This window comes from Astatotilapia calliptera, chromosome 7, assembly GCF_964374335.1.
Source record: "Astatotilapia calliptera chromosome 7, fAstCal68.1, whole genome shotgun sequence".
In the NCBI taxonomy this organism is placed as follows: Eukaryota; Metazoa; Chordata; class Actinopteri; order Cichliformes; family Cichlidae; genus Astatotilapia; species Astatotilapia calliptera.
The window spans coordinates 15,385,743-15,413,674 of NC_137428.1; the positions used below are offsets into that span (position 1 = coordinate 15,385,743).

Below are 27,932 nucleotides of genomic sequence, written 5' to 3' on the forward strand. Positions count from 1 at the left end.
GTAATGAACACTTTTTAAAAATTAAACACGTAAAGTTACTGAATTAAAAAGTAGTTTGCGTGGAACAGTTTTCTGTCTTTGTGTGCCGTTTGGTTTATTAAGCTGTTAAAAGAAACGGACTGTTATGTTGCCTTCAAGGGTTCATGTGGAAAAAGTGTACGCGTAATAAAAACGTTAAACACTGTAATGTAATGAACAAAACATTTTAAGGATGTAGTATGTACAACTGGACTGTGTTTAAAAATATCCAAAAAATAAAAAGAATTGTGAAAAGAATAAAAGTTTGTGATAGAAAGACATGTCACGCTTAATGCATCTGATAAAATATTAGACTTTGCATTGCTTTTTAATGATAAATTGATATATTTCACGTTCACATGGTATAAAGAGAGACTAGCGGATATAGTTAACCAGCATTAGCATATTGTACATTATATGCATCATTAAACGTCTTTTAAAATGCATATTATTGGGAGATAAAGAGATATTTTTGTAGTTTTATAGAGATAAAGAAATATTAGTCAACTAACTAACAATTTGCTCAAAGATCGTTTTGCATGTCAGTACGGTATCGACATTTTCTAGGAGCATCATATTTACCATTTTCATCGTGGAGATGGAATGCAACACCGGAGGGGGGGGGGGGGTCACCAGTTAAATCCCTCCCCGGACAAACACGCACGCACCTTCTGCTTGTAAACAGAAGCTCACACGTGACATCGAGAGCCGATGTGCGTCGCGCGACGGCATTGTCTGAGAGCGGACAAAGAGCTGCACATTCAAGACAGCGCGAGCATCGGGCAGGTGAGCGCCCAGGTGTCATGGCAACGGACATTAGCTGCCGCAATATGAAGCCGACTTCTCTCCTTCGATTAGACCGCGGTGTCCGAGTGCGTTTGGCTGCTTGAACTTCTTCATGTCGGAATCCCAAATCCGACCATTTGGAGGAGGGACAACGACGTTGGCTGCGCTTTCGGCCGCTTACACGCAACAGACAGCGGGTTAACAAAGCAAGAAAGCCTTTGTGTCATCTCTTAATCTAGCTCGTCGGTTTGTTCGCTGTAGCTCTGCCAAATCTTACTTTGTGTTTTTTTTAAACGTGGGGTCTGCTGTCGGTGGCTACGAGTAGCATTTAGCCTCGACATCAGGGAAGATTTTTTTCCTCTGGCTAACGCATATCTAAGTGTCTTTTTTTACTGGCTGGATGAGATGTCATTCATCATGGAGGATAACTTAGAGTCCGGATGGGTGTCCGTCCGGCCCAAAGTCTTCGACGAAAAAGAGAGACATAAATTTGTTTTCATTGTGGCCTGGAACGACGTCGAGGGAAAGTTCGCCATAACCTGCCACAACAGAACCGTGCAGAGACGGAGCACTTTACTGGACGTCGACTGTGGCCCAATCGCTGGGCTTCCTCCCACCGGTGCCTGCGTGGCTGAAAAACACACAAAAAGTCCCGTCACGGCGAAGAAAGATGGAGTCTGCCAAGTGGGTAAAGTTAGACCGCACTCTGTCCCCAAAGGGAAACCCACAACAAATGCTAACGCAGACAGGAAGACTTTAAAAGCCGGTAGTTCAAAGTCATATGAGTGCGTAAGTCACACTTTAGGGACATGGGACGTTGTGACACCCAAGATAACGGATATGGAGATCCTGGAGCCAGTGGATGTCACGCTGTCTCCGGATGATGCAGACCCAGGCGACATCGAGGCCAGTAACCGCGAAGACTTCAGCTGGGCTGGACTGTTCTCCTTCCAGGAACTGAGAGCAGCCCACCTCCAACTATGCGCCGTCAACTCGGACCTAGAGCCTTGTTTGCCCTCTTTCCCGGAGGAGCAGTCTGGCGTGTGGACTGTCCTTTTCGGTCCGCCCGGGATGTCACAGCGGGAGACGGACGCCCTGTGCTATCAGTTGCAGGTGTACCTGGGTCATGCCCTGGACACCTGCGGCTGGAAGATCCTCTCACAGGTGCTTTTCTCAGAGAGCGACGACACCGAGGAGTACTACGAGAGTCTGAGTGAGCTGAGGCAGAAAGGCTATGAAGATGCTCTGGAGAGGGCCAAAAGACGCATGCAAGAGGTGAAGTAACTTATTCAGTTGTCATGAAGTCTGACTTGCTTTTAAATAAAAGCAGGGAATCAAGCTTTTTAGTACTTGATGATGTGAGATCTGATAAGTACACTCTTAATGGCAGCCTGACATTACATGGAAAGGTAGTTTTGTTTTTTTTGTTTTTTGATAAACGGGGCAATTTTGGTTTAATTTTAAGTCCATTTATAATTTTAAGGCTGCTGGTTCTCTTCCCTCCTCTTCCTTTGTCCCCCTCCCCTCCTGTGATCTACCATCTGTTGCTGCACATTCACAAGCCAGTAATATGATCTGGTCTGGCCAGACATTACACTCCAGTTGGCTGAACCATTGGAAGGGAGTTACATAGAAAAACAGGAGAACAAAAAGAGGTGGAGTTACAGGAATGATGTGTCACCACAGCTGTCGAGATTGCTTCAGTGTAATCCTACACAGATGAAGGTGTATATTTAGCCCAGCTATGTTGCTATATTTCATGTCTGTAGCCTGATGTGAGTGGCAAAGCAAGGTGAAGTGCCAGATACTCTAAAGGTGTAAGTTATGATCATAATTGTAGCCTCAGGAAAAAAATGTTAACCTCCAGAGTGTTTTAACTGACTGATGCACCAAACCAGTAAACAGCTGGTTATCAAGGAGCAAGGAATACTTAATTACTTTAGTGATTCATATGTGACAGGGCACATCTTCAGAGGAAACAGGAATGAGTTTTGTTTGAACTTGTTTTTATAAAAAGAGCAGCAGTCATTACATACAGCTCTCATCAGGTGTTTAAAATCTAGTCGGGGAAACAGTTGTTAGATTAATCGATAATGGAACTAAGTGAAAGATGGGGCAGCTCTTAGTAGCAGCAAAGATGACTCTTCCTTTGATGTGTAATTAGTGTTATTTGTTATTTTATCCAACACACTCATGTGGAAGAACTCAGTTACTAATACATAACAATAAAATATAATATAGCTCAAATCATAAGCTGCAGCCTCACGTTGGAACACTATAGTGTCAACAACAGATGTAATATTTACTCTGTTTTATTGGATTGTACTTGTTCCCAAGTTTCCAGGTTCAGTCATGATGAACTTTGACTTTAAGTATGCTGACCTGGTTCCAACACTTTCAGGGCTGTAGTTGGTTTAATTGCATGATGATATTGGGAGAAAAGGAGGGCATGTCATTTTACCTCAAGTAAAATTTACAGTTTTTTACCATAAAGATATGGTGATCTTATAGTAATGTGCTTCCGTACTCCACTAATTACGTTGCTCTATCCAAGCAACAGAAACAGAGAAAATTTTACTTTTTAATCCTTGCCAAGAATGATAATTTTCATTGTCTGGAAAAGCTTCAGACTGAAAATCACTGCTCTTAATAATTGTACTTTGACACTTTCCCAGTTTTTCCTTATCTGTGGTCTGATGCCATACGAAATCCAGCTTATTGCCAGGGGACCTGACATATTGCAAGTTAATAGTTAAAATTTAACATTTTTTTTCTTGTTCTGCGATGACAAGGATGTGAAGGGAACAAAAAGTGATGGGAGGTTAACTACAATTGTAGCGCAGAGAGATTAAAGTGAAAGCATACGTAAAAAAAAATCACGCTATAGTGTTTACTATAAAATCTAAGCCACAGGTATCATATAAGAGTCATTCTATCTCAGATCAGAACATTTTCTGCTCAAGCACCTCTGATTTGCCTGGAAATGTTATGGTTTAAAATTTGCACATATATAAGGCTGTGAAATTATAGCTCCATATATCAAATAATTTCAAAGGTTTTACTTGTTTATTTTTGGAAAAAGGTGTATTGACCCACTTCCAGTATGTTTTGATCAATTTGAACATGACTAGATGAAACCTTTAAATTTTCTCTGGCCTCTCAGATACTTAAAAAATTAGTATTTCCTGAATTGTAAACTGTTATATTTGACAAAATAAACCATGTAGCCATATGTAGTCACCAAAATGACAAAAATATGACAATTTCTTCCATTAAAGCAAAAATATCAGTAGATTGTGCAATCGAAATTAGACTGTTGTTTATAGATGATACTCTAATTATAACAGTGAAAGTAGTAGAGTTTTATAAGTCAGGTTTAGATTATAATATATTGTGAGGCAAAGACAAAAGTACTGATGTAAAGTTTTTCATTTGTACAAATAAATATAGCAAAACAATAAAGAGTAATGAAAAAGGGATTAGTTGCTTGTTTCATGTGTGTAGTCCTGTATGCCCAAGTTGCCAATGTCTATGTAGCGATTGGTAGTCTGAGAAAACAGTCAAGAAGGAATCCAGCAATCAACATGCTTGTCATTTGAATAAATGCAAATATATGTATCACATATATTATTGTTGTGATATATATGAAAAAGCAGCATCTTTTGTAATCGTTCTCTCTGTGACGTTTAAATCTGTACAACCATTGTAATTTTTTTTGACAGTTAAACTACTCCTCTGGGTGGTTTGAAATTCAGGCCTAAATGTGTACAATAATCAAGTTTCTCTTCTTTGCTGGGCGACCTCTTGACCTTTGTATGTTGAAGGTTAACATGGCTTCTGCATGTTTTGTGTACGCCCACAGTTTTTGTTATGGTGTGTCTGCATGTTTGCCTCAGGCACAGCTGTGTTGTTAGTCTGCTGTACAGTTACTGAACGGAGCAGTTTACTTCATTCACACTTATGTATAGGGGTATTTTATATTTTGTGTCACTCACATCTTTTTAGTTGTACATAAACTGATACGTTCACAACAATTGCTGTTTTGCCTGCTGGTATTGTCTTGTTGGAGCTAAAAATGGGAACACATAGAGCTGAAGCTGTACTTTTCTGACAATTTTTTGTCAGAGCAACTCCTCAAAAATAAGTAAAATAATAGTTACAATATGCAAATTATTGATATTAAAAATGCATCTTAAACGTTGTGTTTAACCAGTTGACATTACCTCTGTTGATTACAGGTGGCATTACTATTTTCATCTATCACTACATGAAACTTTTGTGCTGAGAAAGCCAGAACCAATCAAGTTGCCTGAAAGATTTAGGCCTGAGGTCTGTTGATTGACGACTCCTGAACAGCATTCAGTTTCAAATGAGCTTTAAAATCCAGTCTCTGCTCAGTCAGGGCGTTCTCTTCCTGCCTCACATCTCAATTAAAAGGCAGAAGGGAAACTGCTTCAGCAAGACTGAGCAGATGTAGCAGCAGCAAGAGTAAGTCCTGATGACAGAGCTGGTATACTGCAGCTATACTCTAGTGCATATTACCAGGAATGTCCCTGTAATTATTATGTACTCATTTCACATTGGAAGGCCTTCTGTTTAACAGCAAGGCTTAACATAGGTTTTATGTTTATTCATTTGCAAACTGCTTTAAAACATGCATATTTATCCATAGCAGACAAGCAAACCTACACACAATATACTCTTATTGTCAGGCTGATATAGAATAACAAGAGTAAGAGCAGAACACTAATAAGGCATAAGCAAATGATATGTAAACTAGTCAGAGTAATAATAAGAGGCACTTAAAAGAGAGCAATGCCTGAAATCCTGGATGGTGCCTTCAGCTGTGTGTTTGATGTCTGGGTACACAATAAAATGGACCAAGCAGGGGTTACAGTAATTTTGTCTTACAATGTGAAATAATAATTGTTAGCTTTTAAATTTGTCAAAAAACAAAAAACTATGATCGCAGCAGTTGAGTACAGTTTAAATTAAAGTTAATAGGATTGTTCTTAAATGATGAGCTTTTGGATGCGGTGCGTGGGGATTCTAAATGCTCAACATCACACTAGGCAATATCAGACTGATGTTCAAACAAATAGTCCAGTTCATTTGTGCAGTTTTCAGTATAATTTATTTTCCCCACAGGAGCAGTAGTTCATGCTTTTATTGTGGCGTGCGTGTGTTAGACAAAGCACTTAGTGGCATAGATAATAGCGTTGTATCAATGTGTGTGATAGGGTGAGTGAGACTTGTAGTAGAAAGTGCTTTGAGTGGTCAACTTGAGTAGTAGTTATATGAATACCAGTCCATTTATTTCCCCCACAAAAAAGTCCCATTTAATTACATTATAAATGTGTAATTACGTTATACTGGTAGCATAATCTACAAGAATGTAGCATAATTTATTAGTAGATTTATATTTCATATTATAAAACTGTATCTGCAAAAAACATGGTAACAGTAACTTAAAAGTAAATGCAGTAGGGTAAATGTTGTTCCCCTTTTTTATGGGGTGAACATGGCTTTCCATTGGTGGTGTGTTGGCAGGCTGTAGGAAGCTACGAACAGCCCATCTACCTGCAGAGAGTGGCTGTTGCCAGATGGAAGCAGTCCCCAAAATATGTGGTACAATCAGTCTGTGGGCTGCTTCAGCTTTTGATGTTTTTGACCCTTCAGTCAGCTGTGGAGACGAGTAAAGTTATAACACACAAAGAGCTGAAGTGAAATAGATATCTCTCAGTAAGGACACCTGAGCTACATGCTGTTGGGTTTTTGGAGGACTGCACAGGAGCATGATTGTGTAGGTTGACAACACCTCTTGGTAGGCTCACTATAGACAATTAAGGACACATGTGCCGTACAATAAAATAAGCTTTAGACTTACCCCTGCATGCTACAGGCATGTCTACTAGAAAGCAACGGGGTTGCAGCTGTTAGCTCAAGTAATCTTAAGATCTGTCAGTTCACCTGCTTTTTCTTTTTTTCTGTCAGTCACCAAACAGGCCAGCAGCAGGCCAAAAAGCTTGCACAGTATACTGTTTTACTGGTCCCAGTTTAAAAAAGAAAAAAAAAGAAAAAGAAAAGCTTAACACACCTATACACCCCACACCTGACAACATTCAGTTCATCATCAATATAATGTCACTTGTGGTAAAAATAAGCATTACAATACTAGGATTGTAATGTATTGTAATCCTAATTCTAGGATTGTAATGTGATGATGAATGATGAAAAATCAGTTATTAAAACAGCAGCCCATGTATTTTTCTGTTCATTAACTTATTGATTAATTGGTAATTGCCCAAAAACTAATTAAGACAAGTAATACAGTTGGCTTTGGAGGGCAAGAGCAGCAGCTCTTTGCCTTATACTGTTCCCAACAAATATATCAGACCATTAAAATGACATCACTGCAGGAAGTGAAATTGTTGCATTATAAAAATGGGAATTGTAAAAGAAAAATGTGCAAGTCCAGCTTTAGCGATTTATTCTAAAATTCTCCAGTCTGAATTAGAGTCGGCTCATTTAGCTCAGGGGCTTTCCTGGCTAGCAGTGGCTGCAGGGGGTGTACGGCTGGGCACTGGTTTCCAGGGCTACGCAGAGCTAAAGTAAACAGTAGGAGCAGTGTTGGAGCTGAATCGTGTAGTGTCTACCCCAGTACCCACTGTGGAGGGCTGTGGAAACTCAGCCCACAGTTAATATAGGAGTCTCTATTCATATCTATCTGTTTCTGCAGAGCGAGATCACTTTATTCACTACTTTGGATGACGATTGGTGTGGTGGTACATTTCAATATTATCTGAGGCAGACGTGAAGGAGAAGTATTATGCTGTGTGAACTGAAGCTGCTGGCTTCTGAGAGCTGGGAGGTGAATTGTATTTCCTGTGAACAATAGTTGTTTTAATGGTTATTTTCTCTGGAACAATGAAGTGTCTGTGGACGCTTGGACATATGGTATGAATCAGCAACAGTAGAGGCCAATTTATCTTGTACTGCACTTAAACAATGTATTTTATGGCATCATTCCTGACCACGCAGACTAGTGTGCCTGCACTTACACATGATTACTAGGATTTTTTTTCTTTGCGCTTTGAAAGGGCTTTTGTTTGGACCTGACTGTAATCATGAATCAGAATTAGACCCAAATTTGGTGCAGCAAGTGACTCCAGTGTCGCAACATTAGCCCTTTTCTACACATAACAGAATTAACTTGGCAATAGTTTCTAGTAAAAAAAAAAAAAAAAAATCAAAGGTTAACGTTGTCATGGAATAAGCCACAGTATAGACCTTTTTCACATCACATATGCCGGACAGAAGGGAAACAAGGGTGGAGTTACTAATGTTAATAATGACCCAGTTCCACCGAGTGTCCCAGTATGCCCTGACGGTGAACCAGCACGCATAGTAATAGGATCCCCCGCCATGTGTTTTGAAGTCTGAATGTCAGCTGTGCAAAAGCTTCTTAGGATGTGTTTAAATTTTAAGTCAACAAATTAAAACCAACAATGTTTTTTTTTTTTTGTTTTGTTTTGTTTTTTGTTTTTTTTGTTTCTTTTTGTTTTCTTCTAACTTGCAGTGTAATTGTGCAGCTCCAGAATCAATAAACCTTAACTGAGAACACTATTTTAGTGACTACAGTGATGAAGTAGTGTAATTTATGACTGACATTACATGTTATAGAGGGATTTCTTTTTTCTTTTCAATGGCTCTCTTAGTTGTAATCATACCTATACCTTTTTTTTTGTTTCAAAGGGAAACACAAACCTCTTGGGGGTTGTGTCAGAAAGGGCATTTGGTATAAACATCTGCCAAATCAAACATGGGAGCTACCTACTATGGCAACCCCTGGTGAATAAAGGAGCAGCCAAAAGTAGCTTTTATACCTGTATTGTTTTTATCTGTGGCAGATAGTTCTTGTCCAGTATCATAGATGGTAAAGAATTTGTCACATTGTGACCCCTGCAGTCCAGTTATCGTATCAAAGATTAGATGTTTTCCCTGAATTTTCTCAGGGATGCCACTCACTGGTTTTCCTTTTCCGCATCTTCCACAGTTCTATGCATAGCTAGTTTTTGCATCACATCACAAAATGTCATATTACCTGACTTACTGGGCATGTATTGCCAGAAGGTGCATTTGTCATGGGAAGGGGCAAAATGTTCATCTACTGTCACCTCAGGGTTGAACATCAGTCAGTGGAAAGACCTGCATCCGTTCCTAATGGGAACAAGCTTGTCAGATGTTGCTCTAGTATCGGTGTTGTAAAGTCTGAGGACTCTTGATATTATTCCGAAGGTCTGAAGTGACATTGTAGTCTGGAAAATAGTTCTGCCTGTTGATGTGTCCCTAAGACTATCAGTGTTCTCATTACTGGATCTGTACACACCAGCAAGAAGAACACCATTATAGGCATCCAGGTATTCTCATCAATGCCATTCCAAATGTTGCCATGGACTTTTTTTTCCTTCAAAAAATGACAATGGCATAAACGGATCAAAACGTGTCTTGATGTCACTTATTCTTGTCACAGCAAACCAGGTAATCCCAGGCGTCACTTTGATGACATGTGTAGCAATTACCCTACCATGTAAGCCAGGAGTTATTGGACTAAAAAGATATGTCAACAACTGCTTTTGTCAACAACAACTGCTTTTCGCGGATGATGTGGTTCTGTTGGCTTCATCGGGTGATGGCCTCCAGCTCGCACTGGAACGGTTCACAGCCGAGTGTGAAGCAGCGGGAATGAGGATCAGCACCTCCAAATCTGAGGCCATGGTTCTCAGCCGGAAAAGGGTGGAGTGCCCACTCCAGGTCAGGACAAGTTCCTGCCCCAAGTGGAGGAGTTCAAGTATCTCGGGGTCTTGTTCGCGAGTGATGGGAGAAGGGAGCCGGAGATCGACAGACGGATTGGTGCGGCGGCTGCAGTGATGCGGACGCTACACCGGTCCATCGTGGTGAAGAGGGAGCTGAGTGTAAAAGCAAAGCTCTCAATTTACCGGTCGATCTACGTCCCTACCCTCACCTATGGCCACGAGCTGTGGGTAGTGACCGAAAGAACGAACTCGCGGATACAAGAGGCGGAAATGAGCTTCCTCCGAAGGGTGGCTGGCCTCTCCCTTAGAGATAGGGTTAGAAGTTTGGCCATCCGGGAGGGGCTCAGAGTAGAGCCGCTGCTGCTCCACATTGAAAGGAGCCAGCTGAGGTGGTTTGGGCATCTGACAAGGATGCCTCCTGGGGTTGGTGTTCCGGGCATGTCCCACCGGGAGGAGGCCCCGGGGCAGACCCAGGACACGCTGGAGAGATTATATCTCTCGGCTGGCCTGGGAACGCCTTGGTGTTCCCCCGGATAAGCTGGAGGAGGTGGCTGGGGAGAGGGAGTTCTGGGCTTCTCTGCTTAGGCTGCTGCCCCTGCGACCCGGCCCCCGATAAAGCGGATGAAGATGGATGGATGGATGGAGATATGTCAACACTTCTGGATTTGTATGTTTCAGCAGAAGTGAGAGCAGCTCTAGCACATGTGACGACATCATCAGATGTATCTTTGTCCTCTGGTTGATAATCTATTGTCCTCAGAAAGATGGTCAATTATATTGCTATGCTTTTTGTGTCCTCTCATCTTTAGCAAAGATACGATCAAGAGTTTGGCTTATTGTAAATCTTCTTATTTTTGTATGCTACAAACTGGAGATGTGTACTCTCTCTCTCTCTGATAATGTGGGAGAGCTCAGAGTGTGTTTATGATTTCAGTTTTAGCACTAAAACCGAAATCATAAAACTGTTTAGTTTTATAGTCTTATATTATAACTGTGTCGAAACCAACCCCAACACACAAAGGTCATCATTTTCACCAGAACTTTTTATAATTTAGTTAAATTCAGTTTTTTGTTTTGTTTTGTTTAAATGGAGATTCCTGACAAAGTCTAATGTCTTGTTGAAATAAACAAATTTAATATCCACTTTTATGCATTTAAAACCTAAAAACGGGCCACTGCCGACCCTAATGCAAGAGGAAGGTTAAGTATTTTGGAACAAAGTTTTACCAGTTTTTTTGAAGGTCTTTCAAAGTTTTTCCTTGGACATTGTCTGCTTTGTCACTTCTTTCCAGTCCAGCCCTTGCACTTGACCACTTCAGAGAAGTGTTTTTCTTTTGTGTTGGTTTATTAAGCCACTTTACATTTATCCTTGTCCTTCAGACAAAAAAGCCTATCTACAAATGACAGATAACCTAGCAAAGAGCCAATTTTAAACTGTTGTTACAAGTACACTATCACAAAAACACAGAATTTGTTCCCAGTATAGGTATAGAATATAGAAAACAATGATTCCCAAAGAGCTATTAGCTGGAAACTTGGTGAACGGAATATCAGAAACGGAATATCAGAAATGGTCTCAGTTGTGACTGTCAAGAAGCCCTTCTTAAGGTAAATTAGAAGGAAAGGCTGAGATAAGCGAAATTGCATAAGAACTGAAAATCAGTGGCAGCAGGTTTTTATCAGTATTGTAAAGTGCCATATTTTGATCAAACCATGCAGTACTATCTGGAAAGTGTCTGACTGGCTGCACAGCTCTGAACACAACAAAAGGCAGTCAAGGTCCAAAGAAGAGATTTGGATGTCCTTCAAGAAGCCTAGAGAACTATTTCTTGAAGACATTACCTGAAGGTTTGCATAAGCGAGTTCAGTCTATGTTGAATAAAGATGGTCATACAATCTTGATTTTCCGATTTGCTTCTGTAGTGTATTTCCATGTATGTTTGCAACAATTTCCCATTCTCCTAGCAAAATATACAGAAATTAGGGTCATTTGAGACTTTGTCACAGGACTGTAGTTGAGTAATAATTCAGTACTCAAACTACTTAGACCAAAATATCTATAAAGAGTCAAAATGACATGCCTAATTATGAAAAGATGCATGTCATTGGCATTAAATTACAATCAATTTAAAGCTTTTAATGATAATGTTCAAATTTTTCTAACATGCACATATTTCTGAGCTCACACAACTTTCCAATGTCCTCAATGCACCAGTTGCAGGACAAGTAGACTGACAAATAGGTGTGTTGGTATATTTTCCAAGTATGTTAGTTATATGAAATCATGGTATCTTTGTGTATTTTATTGAGCAGACTAACATGCAGACACGTACACATTCTGCTTTTCAGAAACGTGCCTGTGTTACTTGTAGTACTAATCAGGACCAGGACACAGTGGATAATTAACTTCTTATCCTTGGTTCCGATCTGTCTCTGTGGGTGAATAAGATAGTGGTTGTGATGGTGAGAAGTCAACACATGGGTGCACACAGAATATCAGAAATCTACTATGTAAATAGATATGTGAATAACCAGGTTTCTCCTGCTCCATTTAATACACATGCTGATTTTATAGGTCACATATCCAGTCATTAAAAAAAAAAAACCCACTGGTGATATTTTTCATACACTGTCCTGGTGCTCTTTTCACCCACTAACATGCACCTGATAAACAGCTTAAGAGCTTTAACAAATACAAATACACCATGCACTCAGGTTTGAGTGATGCTTGCTGAAAATTAGGGACGACTAACAGTGTCATTACTAATATATCTGCCCGATACTTTCTCAGGTATTTTGGGTGATCTGTAATAGAGCTAAAGGCCCCAAAGACTCACTTTACTATCAGGAAACCAGCAAATATTCACCTTAACTGAAACCAGTCAACTTAGAGAATTTTACTTAAAAAAAAAAAGAAAAAAAAAGATTTAAGTCACTATTTAATCATTAAATCTGTTGCTGATTGACTAACTATTGATTTAACTATACAGGGAGTGCAGAATTATTAGGCAAGTTGTATTTTTGAGGAATAATATTATTATTGAACAACAACCATGTTCTCAATGAACCCAAAAAACTCATTAATATCAAAGCTGAATGTTTTTGGAAGTAGTTTTTAGTTTGTTTTTAGTTTTAGCTATTTTAGGAGGATATCTGTGTGCGCAGGTGACTATTACTGTGCATAATTATTAGGCAACTTAACAAAAAACAAATATATACCCATTTCAATTATTTATTTTTACCAGTGACACCAATATAACATCTCCACATTCACAAATATACATTTCTGACATTCAAAAACAAAACAAAAACAAATCAGCGACCAATATAGCCACCTTTCTTTGCAAGGACACTCAAAAGCCTGCCATCCATGGATTCTGTCAGTGTTTTGATCTGTTCACCATCAACATTGCTTGCAGCAGCAACCACAGCCTCCCAGACACTGTTCAGAGAGGTGTACTGTTTTCCCTCCTTGTAAATCTCACATTTGATGATGGACCACAGGTTCTCAATGGGGTTCAGATCAGGTGAACAAGGAGGCCATGTCATTAGTTTTTCTTCTTTTATACCCCTTCTTGCCAGCCACGCTGTGGAGTACTTGGACGCGTGTGATGGAGCATTGTCCTGCATGAAAATCATGTTTTTCTTGAAGGATGCAGCCTTCTTCCTGTACCACTGCTTGAAGAAGGTGTCTTCCAGAAACTGGCAGTAGGACTGGGAGTTGAGCTTGACTCCATCCTCAACCCGAAAAGGCCCCACAAGCTCATCTTTGATGATACCAGCCCAAACCAGTACTCCACCTCAACCTTGCTGGCATCTGAGTCGGACTGGAGCTCTCTGCCCTTTACCAATCCAGCCACGGGCCCATCCATCTGGCCCATCAAGATTCACTATCATTTCATCAGTCCATAAAACCTTAGAAAAACCAGTCTCGAGATATTTCTTGGCCCAGTCTTGACGTTTCAGCTTGTGTGTCTTGTTCAGTGGTGGTCGTCTTTCAGCCTTTCTTACCTTGGCCATGTCTCTGAGTATTGCACACCTTGTGCTTTTGGGCACTCCAGTGATGCTGCAGCTCTGAAATATGGCCAAACTGGTGGCAAGTGTTATCTTGGCAGCTGCACGCTTGACTTTTCTCAGTTCATGGGCAGTTATTTTGCGCCTTGGTTTTTCCACACGCTTCTTGCGACCCTGTTGACTATTTTGAATGAAACGCTTGATTGTTCGATGATCACGCTTCAGAAGCTTTGCAACTTTGAGACTGCTGCATCCCTCTGCAAGATATCTCACTATTTTTGACTTTTCTGAGCCTGTCAAGTCCTTCTTTTGACCCATTTTGCCAAAGGAAAGGACGTTGCCTAATAATTATGCACACCTGATATAGGGTGTTGATGTCATTAGACCACACCCCTTCTCATTACAGAGATGCACATCACCTAATATGCTTAATTGGTAGTAGGCTTTCGAGCCTATACAGCTTGGAGTAGGACAACATGCATGAAGAGGATGATGTGGACAAAATACTCATTTGCCTAATAATTCTGCACTCCCTGTATTTACACCCAGCTAAAAGCTACAGAGTACAGTAATAAGTGGTTAACAAGCCTGTAAAAACTATAAAACTATTATTTGTGGCACTTTTAGTCTAGATTTTGGTCTTTACTGGCAACCACTAGGGCTTTGTAAAGCCTGAAATGTTTAGTCTTTTGGGTTATTATTGTGGAATTTATTAAAGAGATTTCTCGCATCAGCAACCTTTTACTCCAGTGCAGTATTTTTCACTGTGTGGACTGTTTGTCTGACTATACTGTTCAATGCACATTTTACCTCCAGGTGCTGGATAAACACAAAGCGATGGACAGCATGGTGGAGCTGCTGCAGGTGTACCCGGAGGAGGACGAAGCGTATGGAGAGCTGCTGGAAGCCACAACTCAGCTCTATCACTACCTGCTTCAGCCCTTCAGGGACATGAGGGAACTGGCAATGTTGCGCCGACAGCAGATTAAGGTAATACACACAGGCACACTGATACAAATACCATCTGTTTGAGGGGCTTGATTTAAGTAGGTTTAGCACTAGCTATTGCCGACTAACTGGTCGGCGTGCTCTACAGTGGTGCATGTTAGCAGTTAAAGTGCTGTTGCTATGGTTTGATTAGTGCTGGAAAACGATCCCTGAACCGCTGCATGATGAGCCTACACTTCTAAGCCAAGTGCATTGACCAGCAGTGTTAGGTGTTTAGGCTGGGTGCAGTGGTATTGATGGTTGGGTAGTAGCCGCTCTGCGCTATGCATTTGCTACTGGGGGCTGTGGAGGTCAGAGGATCAGCAGAGAGGCTTTCCCCCAGCGCAGAGCAGCTTAACCAGCATAAGTATTATTGCAGCAGTCACTAAACCACTCAGTAATTCTGCAGCCTCAGCACAGCCTTCTGTTTCCCACTCTCTTTCTCTGCTCTGTCTTTGTTGCTTTTCTTCATTAGGCTTGGAAAGGGAAGTAAATCCACAGACTAATCCCTACTGTCTCACAGACTTCATGGAGAGGAGGAGGCACATGCCTGCTCAGTCAGTAGGTCAGAGTTCTAGCTGCTTCTCGTACACTTGTCCAAAAGCTCAGCGGATAAGAAGTGATATACATAACATTGAAATTCAATAGAAAATTGGATAAGTCAGCTGATTTCTCACTAATATGATAGTTCATATTTTCAACCAAGACAATCAGACTAGAAGTTAGCTAGAGTAAAAATAGGACAACAACTGTCTTGCAACTAGGTCAGGTTGCTGTGATTGAATTTCTTTACATTCAGCCACAAATTGCAAGTGGTCAGGGTGATCACCTGATTGCCCACAGACTGGTCATGCAGCATCCCTGACTTTTGATCACAAGGCGACTGCCTGGGTTGTCTCTTGGGAGTCATCCTGTATCCAAATAGTTGTGGTCTAGCTCAGACTGATTGCAAACACTGTCAGACAGATTGGTGAATGTTTGTAAATAATTGCCATTAATTTCTAAACAGAGTCAGTCTACACTGATAAGCACATTTCGTTTCATGGACATTAATTTAATGGACAATAGAAATAATGTCCCATACAGTCCCTATTACTTTCTCTCTACCTGTCTTTTGTTCTCTTTCATAGACTGTCTCAGTCTTTCACCCACAGTTGGGCTGTGAGTATTTTACATTGTCAACATGCCTTTCACAGCATGCTTATTCGGCATCTTGTCACTAACAACACAAGTGCCTGTGTGTGTGTGTGTGTGTGTGTGTGTGTGTGTGTGTGTGTGTCTTGGGTGGGATTTCTGTGTGTGTGTTATGATGGTTCTTGGGCAGATGCTGATGTTAAGTGAGATATTTCACTGTTTTCCCCTTTGCACTTTTTTTTAAGGAGAAGTCTAAATATTTGCAATAGTTAGGAAAAAAGGAAAAAAGAAATCTAAATTTTAAGTGTTAGTACATTTTTCTACTCGCTGTACGCAAAGCTCCACTGTTGTCAGATATATTAAAAACACATCAGTGTTGCACTTAGTGGAACTGAGTCAAATATAAACTGTAGTTTGTTGTTATAAATGTCCAGCTACCAAAGGCTTTATGGATTTATCTATAACCTAAAATAGTTTCCTGTAAATAAAGTGTAAAGTTAGTGTTACTAAAAATCTTTCTTTTCGCAACCTGTTTTTAGAGGAGGGCTAACACGTCATTGATTGTTGGTCTTTTTTATTTATTGACAATAAGAAAAATATTTCTGAATCAGTAAATCTACAGATTTCTTTTTTCAAATTTAAGAGAAGTATTTTATCTTTCAAAGCTTCTGGTATTTTGCTATAGCCAATTAGTTATTTATATTTTTTGTATCTTGCTTTTGAGCAAGAGAGTGCAAAGCACCAAGGAAAAAAAGGTAGAAAATAGTAAAAATTGTGAATATTTTACATTTGACACAACCGGCCATGACCAGTGAATATTTTTTGCTTATAAGTTGTGTAACCCATTAATGCAGATTAACTAATCCTTTAAGCTGTGTTGGCAGTCTTATGTTTTAAGATTAGCAGTCTGGTTTATGCTGTGGAAAAAAAAATCAGTAGAAATAAGCAATGTGTTTCTGATGAACTGTGCAAAGTGTGAAGCCTTCACTGACATTTTGTACATTTTTGTGTAGATTACTACAATGCTGCAATACAAACTGTTGTGCTGTGGGTGGGTAGGTGGGGCTGTAAAAGCATGGCGTTTTGTTGAATTAAAGAGCTTATGAATTGCATTATGGGAAATGTAGTCCAGCATGTGGCAAGCTTAGCCCATGACAGCATTTTTATATACTACATAGTAATGTTTATAATATTGCTTTAACTGTTGAAATATGAAATAGAGAATTTGTGATTGTGAATAAAATAGATAAATAAAAACAGGTAAACATCAAAATGTTTTCCTAAGATTACATTTCTCTCTTCTTGTTCTTCTTGTTCTTCTTCTTGTTCTTCTTCTTCTTCTTCCTTTTTTTTTTTTTTTTTACCCCAAGATTTTTCAGGTGTTTTACAATCAGCGAGAGTCTGAGAGTCGGACTTTCTGTTACTTTCTTTTAATTCCTCAGGTTTTATAGATCTGCTACATTGCTGAAAACAAATCCTTCAGCATTTGTTTGGTAGTCTGTGTGTGGTATGATGTTAAACCTGAACTTTAATGTAGTGTCTAATGAATGCAACTATTTCAACTTTTACCTCAAACCTTTTTTATTTTCTCCATGTGCTTCATGTGCCCAAGTTTTTCCAGCTGTACCACCTGCTCCCTTCAGGGCGATCCAACGGCTGAAAACAAAGCTGTATGCAAATGAAACCTTGACACAGACTAAAGGGAGCGGGCTTTTTTCAAACTGATAAGTCAGGGGTTTGTGGAGATTCTCTCCTTTGTGAAGAAAGGGGAAGAGGTGTAAGAGGGAATCAGCACATAGGAGATTGTCACTTACATGCAGTTTGCATCCTGCTTGTTGTCGTAAAGATGAGGAGGAAAAAGGCAGACGGGTGCTAGTATTATAACCTGTTCTGACCTCATCTGCAAGTGTGAATGCAGTAATACACATGGCATGTATGAGGTTATTGTGAAAAGACCAAAGTGCTTCAAGGACCTACATGCTGCAATGTTACAGCGGAGCCCTTTTAAATAAACAACAATGCTGGTTTCATCAGTCTGTTAAATGGTGACGTCCTGTTATTCAGACATGTCACTTTTATGGCTTCATGTAAGCGTTCCTGCAACAGTAATGTAACCATGCATAGTACTTGCAGTATATAATGTTCTGTACATGAGATTCCAAAGAACAGAAAGAGTTTCATTAGCCAGACTCTGTTCTCCTTATTGAAATTGTAAAGCTTTATTTGATAACGTCTTAAATCTGTGATAGTTAGAATAGAGGCCTGTGAGTGGATGTGGCAACTAAAAGCAAGCAAACCATCTTTTTCACTCTGTTTATATGTTTGCAAATGTTGAAGTAGCCGGATATTTAATAAACAGTCTAACAGTTTATTTTCCTTTCTTTTTTGCCCCTGACATGATGATGATTTCTCTAAAAAAAAAATTGTCCCCTTGTGAGCTAATCAACTGAAGATAGAGGAGAGCTCTGTGCATGCTGTTAATGTGACTACGTGCATTCAGACTCAGGATGTATTGAAAGTTTAAAGTGATGCATGTTTGACCTTTACTGAAAAGTGACCAGACTGCCATTCATATACGAAGCTAACATAATCAGATGGAATCACATAAGCGGAAATGACTGTCTGAAAGTAATCTAAGTAAGGTGTAATCTTGTCAGGTAGAGGTATTACACATTAGAGAGAATTGGAAAAAAATTATTTAATACTCGCATGATATATTTTTTGGTACTTAAAAGTTAGGTTAATCTTCTTGGAGATCATTATTTTTCCTAAATTAACTTTAAAATGGTTTAGCCTGTAAAATGTCAGAAAGCAGTGAATATTGCTGACAAACTAGGAGCTGAGATGTATGAATATATGTGTTTAATCATTAATTTGACCATTGTTACTGCTCAGCTGTGAATTTTCAGCTAAAGGGTTTCACGCTCTCAACTGGAGACATCTGAGCTTACCAGAAACAGCGAAAAGCTGATGGAAAATTGAATGAATGTTCTCTCATCAGGCATTTTGGTGAACGGTGCATTGTCCGTAGCATGTCGGAGCAGTCCAGCGTGGGTGTCCTGTTGCTCAGGAGGTCAGAGGGCAGCCATGAATTAAAAATGTGGTTTCACTGTGGCATGGCAGAGATGGTTTTGTGCCATGGTGAGCTCCAGTTACAGTTTCACATTGTATTCATTCTAACATGGCAACAGTTGTCAACATGCTACACTAGATTCACCTCTGCTAAGTTCTTCTGCTCTTTTATCTATGCTCCACCTCTCCACCGCCCTGCATCACTGAAAAACATTTATTTCCTCGACTTCTTTTGTCATTACTTCAGTGTGTCACCGAGGCAGCTTTGTTTTAATTTCCTGTGACTCAAAAAGCCATTTTCCACTAGTACCTACTCAACTCGACTCGAAGGGACTCGACTTGGCTCGGTTTTGGTGGCTTTCATTACATATGAATGTCACCTAATGTGCCTGGGGTCATTACACCAATGCTCTTGAAAGTCCTGTGATGCCATTTGCATGCAACACACACAACCCTACAATGGAGGACGTCGACGCGATGGTATACCTGCTGCTCGGTGTACAGCTTTTCGTCAAACTTGGGGACCGCGGTGTTGTTGGTTTTTTTTTTTTGTGTAGCCATTTTCAAAAATGGCGGGTTTTGTGACGTAGTCGCTCTCATGACTCATGGAGTGAAGTCAGTGACTCGCCAATGTGTGGAAGCCTGTCTGTTGATACCATCTAATGGAAAACCCTATACACTGAGCCGAGCCAAGCCGAGTAGGTAATAGTGGAAAGGGGCTAAGAGAAAACATTTCTATGCACATAAATTAGCTGATTAGGCAATTAATCTAATTGTTTTTTTTACTAGTTATAGAAGTTCTCATTTTTTCTTTGTGGTCTAAATGTTTAAGTTCAAAGTTAATTAAATAAATCATATATTGAAGGACTTCTTTCTCAGCAGCTCCAAACCATGACCAAGACACCACCATGTTTTACAGATGACTGTAGACACTCACTGTTGTACTTCTGTTTTTAGCTCCTCAATACATACTGATGACTAAAGATGTAAAATTTTGATCCAGTAATTCATAAAACATGTTGGCACTGATTTTCAATCCAGTTCTTGTGCAGTTTGGCCTGTTTCCCATCCTTAAGATTGATTCCTGGCGGCCACCCTCCCACTGAGAGTATCTCTGATAAGGCTTCGGGAAACAGTTGCTTGATCAACTGTTAGGCCAGATGCACGTCCCAGGCCTGTGTCAGTTCTTTGCAGGACGTGACTTTCAGATACTGTTCATTTCCTGTAGATGTGAAAGACATGCTGCACATGTCAAGTTTTCAGCTAATATCTGATTGAGAATCACCTTCCTGGTCCAAAAAATTATATTTTATCCCTGGTTAACTGTGTTGTCTTTTTTTTTTTTTTTTTTTTTTTAATACACACACTCCTGTGTTTTTGCGACAGGATGCTAGTAACAAAATGCCTCACGATACGGTTTAAAATTGGTTCTTTGAAGGAACTGCAGGTTTTTCAAATAATTATAAATAATTGTTTGATGAAGACTGCCTCGTATCTACCACAGTCATGCTATTTTAATCAAATGAGATAAGGGCGACCATGACAGCATCCGTCCTGTAATCCCAGCACTTTAGCGTGGGAAATGGCGTCACACCTCTGTTTTAAGTAGGGCTGACATATCACTGTATGACACCATGACCAGAGGTGTTAACAGACGTAACTCCCCCCCAACCCCCACCACCATTGTTTTTTGTATTTTTAAACTGTATGCAGGAAGTGAGTGATGGCATGCTAGAAGGGAGCAGGCTGGGGGAAAAAGAATGCTAATTTTATTTGTGTGGCTACTTGGCCTGTTTTTCAGACAGCCAAACATGCAGAAAGCATTTCAAAGCTGACATGTAACTAAAATGTAAAACTCCTTTACTACGTTTGGCTCACAGTCCAAATGTATATTAGTCATAGGAATGTGTCACCTTTTCCGAGCAACTTTACAGGTGTGAATCATCACTTGTTTGCACCGCACTTCTTTTATTTCCATAACTTACTGAGACTTTGATCAGACACAAAGTATATTCAAACAATGCACATTTCAGGAAATTCCCCAAATGCTAGTGTTTGTGTTACATTTCAACGGGCTTTGGCCTGCTTTACTTGTAGAGCAGGTGATGCATTTTGTCAGTTGTCTGGATGCGTTTCAGCTTTGCATAAAACCAGTCTAACAGACTGATGATCAAGAGCCAACTTTATGCAGAGATGTTTTCTTCAGTTTGATTTGCTGCCGAGGTCAGCAGGGACAAAGTCAGTGATGGCATGCAAAGAGGTAAAGGAAAGGAGGCTGGTGAATGTCTGTCCATCATCACCAGGTGGGATCGACCTGCTAAAAGGCAACCTTGCTCTTGTTTCCTCATGTTGTTGTAATTTTTAGGTGAATAAATAATATACTTTCTAAGATTTGTTCCTGCCAGACTTTTTCTTTTCTTTTGATGTAGACTCTCCTCCCCCGCTTGCTCCCGGTTTCACCCCCGAACCACTCCCTGTTCTTGTGCCTCACTTGTACAAGAATAAAAGCACAGAGTATGCTGGTTAACATAAATCAAAGCCTTTGGGCTTTGATTGGGATTATTATAGTCTTGTTTATTTTTGAGCACCTACGCACATCTGTTTTGCATCAAGATATTGAAATACGACTGCATGCACAGGAGGCCCTCGCAAGGAGTTTAGCTTATATTGTGTGTACATTTTGTTCCCTGCCCTCTCTTAGAGGGGCTTGTATTTCTCCCTCAACACCCAGAACACAACTCCACGTGACACCGCTTTTCTTTTTCTTACTCTTTTTTTCACATGGCAGGAGGAAAAAAAAAAAGGACCTCTGTGCATGTATCGTTTTATTTATTTATTGTTCACAAGTATACTGGGTCAGTGTCACTGTATAAGCGTGCACAGACGCGCCTAAGCCATTTCCTTTTTGTTATCACCATCTGCTGTGACTTCCTGGTATTTCAGAATGCTATAGATGGTCTTTGGTGGTGGTTTTCAAACTGGCAGAGGTGAAGTGGCATTTGGAGAAAGGAAGGCGGGGCATACAATGATCAGAACAGGTGCATGCCAGTGTTCTTCAAACAAAAGGGAGCTCAAAGAGGCAGTTAAGGCAATGGATTTCTCTTTGGGCCAAGTTAGCCCAGCTGGGATTGAAAAATTGATCTCTTTTATATTTATATATACACGTGTGTGTGTGTGTGTGTGTGTGTGTGTGTGTGTGTGTGTGTGTGTGTGTGTGTGTGTGTGTGTGTGAGAACATGCCTTCTAATGCTCTGATGCTCTGAAGTTGGGTTTTGTGACGTGTGAGTCTAGAGGGATTGGCTCAAATCGCGGTTAGAGCTGAAGTTTTTGGCACAAGAATGTTGCTTCTTGCTTGAAATTCAATTATCAAGTCCATAAACTCATCAGGAAAAAAAACTGTGGCCTAATAGGAGCTTCCTCGTCTGCTTTAAGTTTCAGACCAGGAAGCTGCGTCCATCTTTTATATACAGTCTACGATGGTCATAAAACTGCCTGGGAATCTCCATCTAACTCTGAAATGTGCTTTACACATATTTTTAGTTTTCTACAGTTTCAAAGTAATCCAGTATACATAAACATACATAAACAGGAACCGACAGCTGCTAGTTTGGCATCATTTAATTGGAGCCTGTTTGCCAAAATGTAAACAAAGATAGACTAAAAAAAACATTATTAAAGAACAGTAAGACCAAGACATAAATACCAACATGTGTTGCAAAATCTTCCTATACAAACTCTTGTTACCTCACTGATGATACCTGATCTAAGTACTGTACATTTAAGCTGTTCTAACAAGCTGCCTTAACTCCTGCCAGATTTCTCTGGAGACTGAGCGACTCGGCCCTCGTCGTGTGGAGAGCCTGAGAAAAGAGGACGAGGAGTGGCAGAAGAAGGCTCACGCCGCAGTGCTTTCCATTCAAGACCTGACTGTCAAGTTCTTTGAAACCACAACTCGGTCTCAGAAAGGTAAACACACACAGGAGGCTAGTTTCTCTCTTCAGAAAACAATGTGTGGCGTTGTTTTTGTGGTGACCTTTGAACCTTTATAAAAGTATGTTTACTTCATAAGAGAGCGCTTAGAGATCATGTGAGAATAAAACATTCTGGCTCTGTTCTCATCTCCAACCTCTGGCATACCAAAGTCATTAACATACACTCCACCCTGACTCGTGACACATTTTAATCCTCAAACCTTCTCTGCTATGAATTGGAATAAAAATGTGTTTTTCCTCAAATGGGCTTTATTTACTTCGGATTTCAAGTCAAAGCACTGCTGGTTTGTCCATTTTAGGCATTTAACGCTCCAGAAATAAACTATAGCGTTTAGGCCAAACCATTTTCTCACATGTTCTTTTTGCTCCAAATGATTCAAAACTATTAACCACAATTATGGTCATTAAACTGCTGTTTAAATGTCTAATCATTTGCCAGATAACTAGCTGACTAATCTCTGCAGCTCTAGCCCTTTTCACTTACTTCTTTACTGTATGCGTTATAGCTCTATACGAGAGGATGCGAGCTGACCAGAGAAAGTTTGGGAAGTCAGCGTGGACAGCGGCGGTTGAACGCATGGAGCGGCTGCAGTTTGCCGTTTCCAAAGAAACTCTGCAGCTCATGAGGGCCAAAGAGATCTGCCTGGAACAGAGGAAACATGGCTTGAAGGAGGAGGTAAAACATAACATGCTGATGCTGCTGAAAAACCCCCCAAAAACAAATCACACATGTGGACCAAGATCGGTGTCAAAATTCTGAAGTGTATCTGGGTGTGTTCTGAAAAGGTGGTGCTCAGTCCAGTCAGGTTTGTTTTTAAGAAGCCACAATAAGAGGACATGGATATAGTGAAGTTAACAGAAGAGAAGAACTCGAGATAATAGCCGTGTTGGAAAAATGAGCTCATGGCTGTGGCATCCTGTAATGGAGGGAACAACTTCCTGGTCTGCAGGAGTGGAAATGACTCACTGGGAATGACTGTCAGGTCAAATGTTTGCTGTGCATTTGAAAATACACTAAAACTAAAAATGTACCTGGTCAGTGTGTTGTAGCATAGCACTTAGAGAAGACACAAACACTGGCTCAGCTTCCACCGGATCTGTTAATGTGAAATATAAATGCACAGTCACTCAGGTAGAGCTTTTGGAAAATCCTGTGGACGGTGCCCTTTGGCCTTTGAAATAGTCTCTGTGGTTGTTGTTGTAGATGCAGAGTCTACAGGGTGGGGAGGATGCCATGCTTCGCCTGGACCAGCTGGAGGCGCTGTACTATGAGTTACAGCTGCAGCTGTATGACATTCAGGCCGAGGTGCTGCGCTGCGAGGAGCTGCTGCTCACTGCCCAGCTGCAGAGTCTGCGCAGGCAGATGACAGGTGAGCATCTCTTTAGATGGTTTGGTTCAGGTTGTTATTTTTCTTTCTCTTTTTCTGTTATAGCTCAGTGTGTCAGACTCATGACTGATGCTTACATGTGCTGAAAAATGTGGTTTTCAAGTATAAAACAAAATGTTTTGGCTTCTCATTGGTTTCCAACCTCATCCTCCAGTTAAGTCCTTTGCTTATCCCGTGGCACCACAGCTGTCCTGCTTTGACTTTATCACCAGTACCACTTTTTCTTCTACTCATAGTCAGTCAGAGATCAAATCCTCGAGCCATTGTTACGAGCTGTATAAGCTGCACAACCAGCATTTGAATCTTCAATGTCTTCTGATTTTCTGCCAGAGCGACAGGATGAGGTGGTGTACTACGATACCTTTGAGAGTCCTGATGCCATGAAGGGTGTAGAAGACCCCACGACCCCACCGTCACCCCTCAGAGAAGAAGAACTCTGCACCCTGCAGCAGAGGACCCGGCAGCTCGAGGCCCGCAGGGGCCGCATCACTGCCAAGAAAGTCTACCTCAAAAATAAGAAGGTGAATTACCGATGGATGAAGATACGGTCGTGTGCTTTATCTCCTGTGGGTTAAGGATCAGTTTGACAGGTCTGTCTATAATAACATTATGTTTGTGTTCTGTTCTTCCTCAAATAGGAAATCTGTATCATCAATCACAAGCAGAAGATACAACAGCGCCAAGGTAGCCATACTGACAGCAAATCCCTGCAGGAGCTGCAGCAGGTAAGAAACTTCTATCTGTGGCTGCAAGGGATAGGATTTATATATTCACTGTTCTACTCTGTCAGTAAATGAAGAGATGATATTACCAGTTAATTCAATGCAGTTTTATTTTTATAGCACCAGAAAGAAAACAGGGAGTCCACTTTGATGCTCATAGACATGGCAAATATTCTGTGGCAATGATCGAACTTTTTTGATTTAGAGCTTGCTGCGAGACAAATTTCAAATATCGATACCAAAGCAGTGAAAGCAGCAATTGTTCCTCACCCTGCTACAACACATTCATCTCATTTGCTGTTTCTGTGAAAAGGGAGATGAAGATGATGAAGCTAAGCGAAACGCCAGAGTGAGTCAGGAGAGGCAGAGGACACTTGACAGGCTTCGCAGCCTCAAGCAGGTGAGGACTTAACATAAACACACACGTCATCTGAGGAGGAACCTTCACTGAATCCTCCTCAAACACCAATGATTAGTAACTTTTCGTTTTTTTAGTTAAAAGATGATTTTGTGTTTGTCCACAGTGTTTTATGTTCTTGTAGTGACATCTACATAGTCTTGATACATTAACCTCCTAAGACCCGAACTCTTCCACAGCATGCATTTTTAATTTCTCTTTGATATTTGGGCTGATTGGGACCCGATGGATGTAAAAACAAAGAACCTGATTTTTGTTTCTAAGAAAAGTGAGAGCCACATATGAGGATATTTGTTTCAAATTTCAATAAAACAGTGGCAGTATAATGTCCTCGTAAGTGGATATCAGGCACTTGTAGAGCAAAATGTAGTATTTTGGTCTAAATAACCCAAATTGTGATGTCCACATATGTGTACGCCAGGTCCTAGGAGGTTAAAGCAAAATCATGTGTGTAATGTTGCGTAAACTGCACTCAGTCCTTCAGCTTTACTTTCTTTCTTGCTGCTTCCCCACACAGAGGTATCCAGGCCAGGTGACTCTAAAGTCAGGCCGCCTGCGCCTGAGTCAGACTCACAGTCGGAGGCGTGCTGGGCAGCAGCCCAGCACCCAGGCTGCCGGCGTTCAGACCGACTGCATCTCAGATCTCCCAGAACTCTCTGCTCCTCTCCCGCCGGACGCGTACGGCTGCGACAGCGTCTCTTTACCTGCGGTCGACCTCCAAGGCCTCGATCCCTCGCCTCCCTTCCTATCGCTGCCCCCACTCTCAGCCACGCCGTCAAACTTTTCACTGGGTCCCCCTCCCCCGCCTCCACCGCCTCCTCCTCCGCCTCCTCCACCACTTCCCACCTCAGAGGACGACCAGCAGAAGAACCTCACAGCCGTCACACTTCAACACCAGAAAGGCGAGTCTGACTCCACCTCGCTCCCGCTGGCTCCATTTTCCCCTCGATTCTTTGACAGCAGCCAGCTGTTAACGGCGAGGAAAAAGCTGCGGAAGACGGCTTCTCTGGACTCGTCGCAGTGGAGGAGAGGTGGGCAGGGAACTTTTCATTGCAGTAGAGACCTTCATGGTTGGTTAATACTACAAATGTTTAATGTAAGGCACATAACACTCATTCGGTACCTACTTTTAAATGAGGTAATTTAAGCATTTTATCAGTCACAGGAAATGGTGTATTTAAACAGAGGTTGGAGCTAAATTGTGTGTCAGCAGTAGGTTGTTTGGCTGTGTGCTAAACGGCGAACCAAGCCTCTAAACACTGTGAGGCTAATTGTCTCTGCCCTGTGTTCTCAGCGAGCTCTCCCATGGATGAGGTGCTGGCATCACTCAAGCGGGGCAGTTTCCACCTGAGGAAGGCTGAGCTGCGGGTCTTGGGCCCGGATCCGGATGACGACAGCAACAATATCCTGGCTCAAATCCGACAGGGCGTCCGGCTTAGGAAGGTACGGACCAGACCGGAGCAGCAGCGTCATCCCAAAAGCTTCCCCCACTCGGCCGACGCTCTGACCCGCAGCATTCACGAGGCTCTGAGGAGAATCAAGGAGGCCTCTCCTGAGTCAGAGTCAGAGGATGAAGGTCTTCCCTGCACTGACTGGGAAAACTAATGCGGTTCATCGAAGGAATCTTTTAAACCCCCCCACCTTTTTGTTTTGTTTTTTTAACACAAAGAGTTTAAACAAAGTGAAACCAAGTTAAGCAGGCAAGCCAGGGTTAAGTCACCTGGAGATTTCTTGGTGCAATTTGAACAAAAACCCTCGATTTTTCTTTTTTTAATATATATTAGAGGATTTTTTTCTTACTCATGTACGCTGTTTGTAAAGATGGACCACTAATCTTTTTTTTTTTATGTCATTGCTGTGGCTCTCTGGGCGAGGATACAACCTCTGACCTCTCATCACGTCCGAGTCGTACTGTAGCTTGCTGTGACGGGTTTGTTTGAGGACACGAATTTTGCTCACAGTGATGGTAAACCTTCAGTCTGAGCGTTTACATTTTACTACACAACAAGCATTTGTACTGTACATCTTTTTAAAGGAATAGTTGGACTGAGTGCATACGAGAGTGGTATTAACATTCATATTTACAAAATCGCCAAACTTTGACTTTGAGATGAGGTTTTGTGTAATCACCCACGCAGTTTATCGGAATCAATTTGAACGTCCAGCATCTGTTTTAGGGCTTTAGAACTGTGAAAGCACCTGATTGCAGTACAAAGTGCCCCCAAATACTCTGAGGGCTGTTAGAAAATAATCCAGTTAACTTACAAATGTGTAAAATCCCTGTTTACCTGCACCTCACACAGGATGAGACAACTCGGCCGGTCATCAAAGACAAACGCAAACTTGTAGATTTGCTGCTTTTCAGCTCTAAATATGTGTGAGAATAACAGACCTGGGGCCAGATTTACTCGATGTGATGCTACTAATGCAAGAATGTGCTGATAATGCTCATAATGTGCAAATCTAACCACCAGTTCAACCATTGCAGTCTCCTGAGGGCAGTGTAAACGAGTGGGTCAAAAACATGCAGAGCGGACGAGGAAGCAAGTAATCCAGCAAGTGTAGGTTTTCACTCTAAAACAGCT

The 27,932-nt window shown here is 41.1% G+C and overlaps 1 protein-coding gene across 1 annotated transcript; it reads left to right on the forward strand.

Annotated features, from left to right (window-relative positions):
• The first annotated feature begins 640 nt into the window (after positions 1 to 640).
• Positions 641 to 27,104, forward strand: jmy (junction mediating and regulatory protein, p53 cofactor). The gene is made up of 10 exons (XM_026173164.2): positions 641 to 2,079; positions 14,451 to 14,624; positions 22,643 to 22,793; positions 23,326 to 23,495; positions 24,024 to 24,189; positions 24,538 to 24,728; positions 24,846 to 24,932; positions 25,243 to 25,329; positions 25,865 to 26,378; positions 26,642 to 27,104. The coding sequence occupies exons 1-10, from the start codon at positions 1,210 to 1,212 to the stop codon at positions 26,950 to 26,952; spliced, it is 2,721 nt and encodes a 906-aa protein (XP_026028949.1). The 5' UTR covers positions 641 to 1,209; the 3' UTR covers positions 26,953 to 27,104.
• Positions 27,105 to 27,932: the final 828 nt, after the last annotated feature.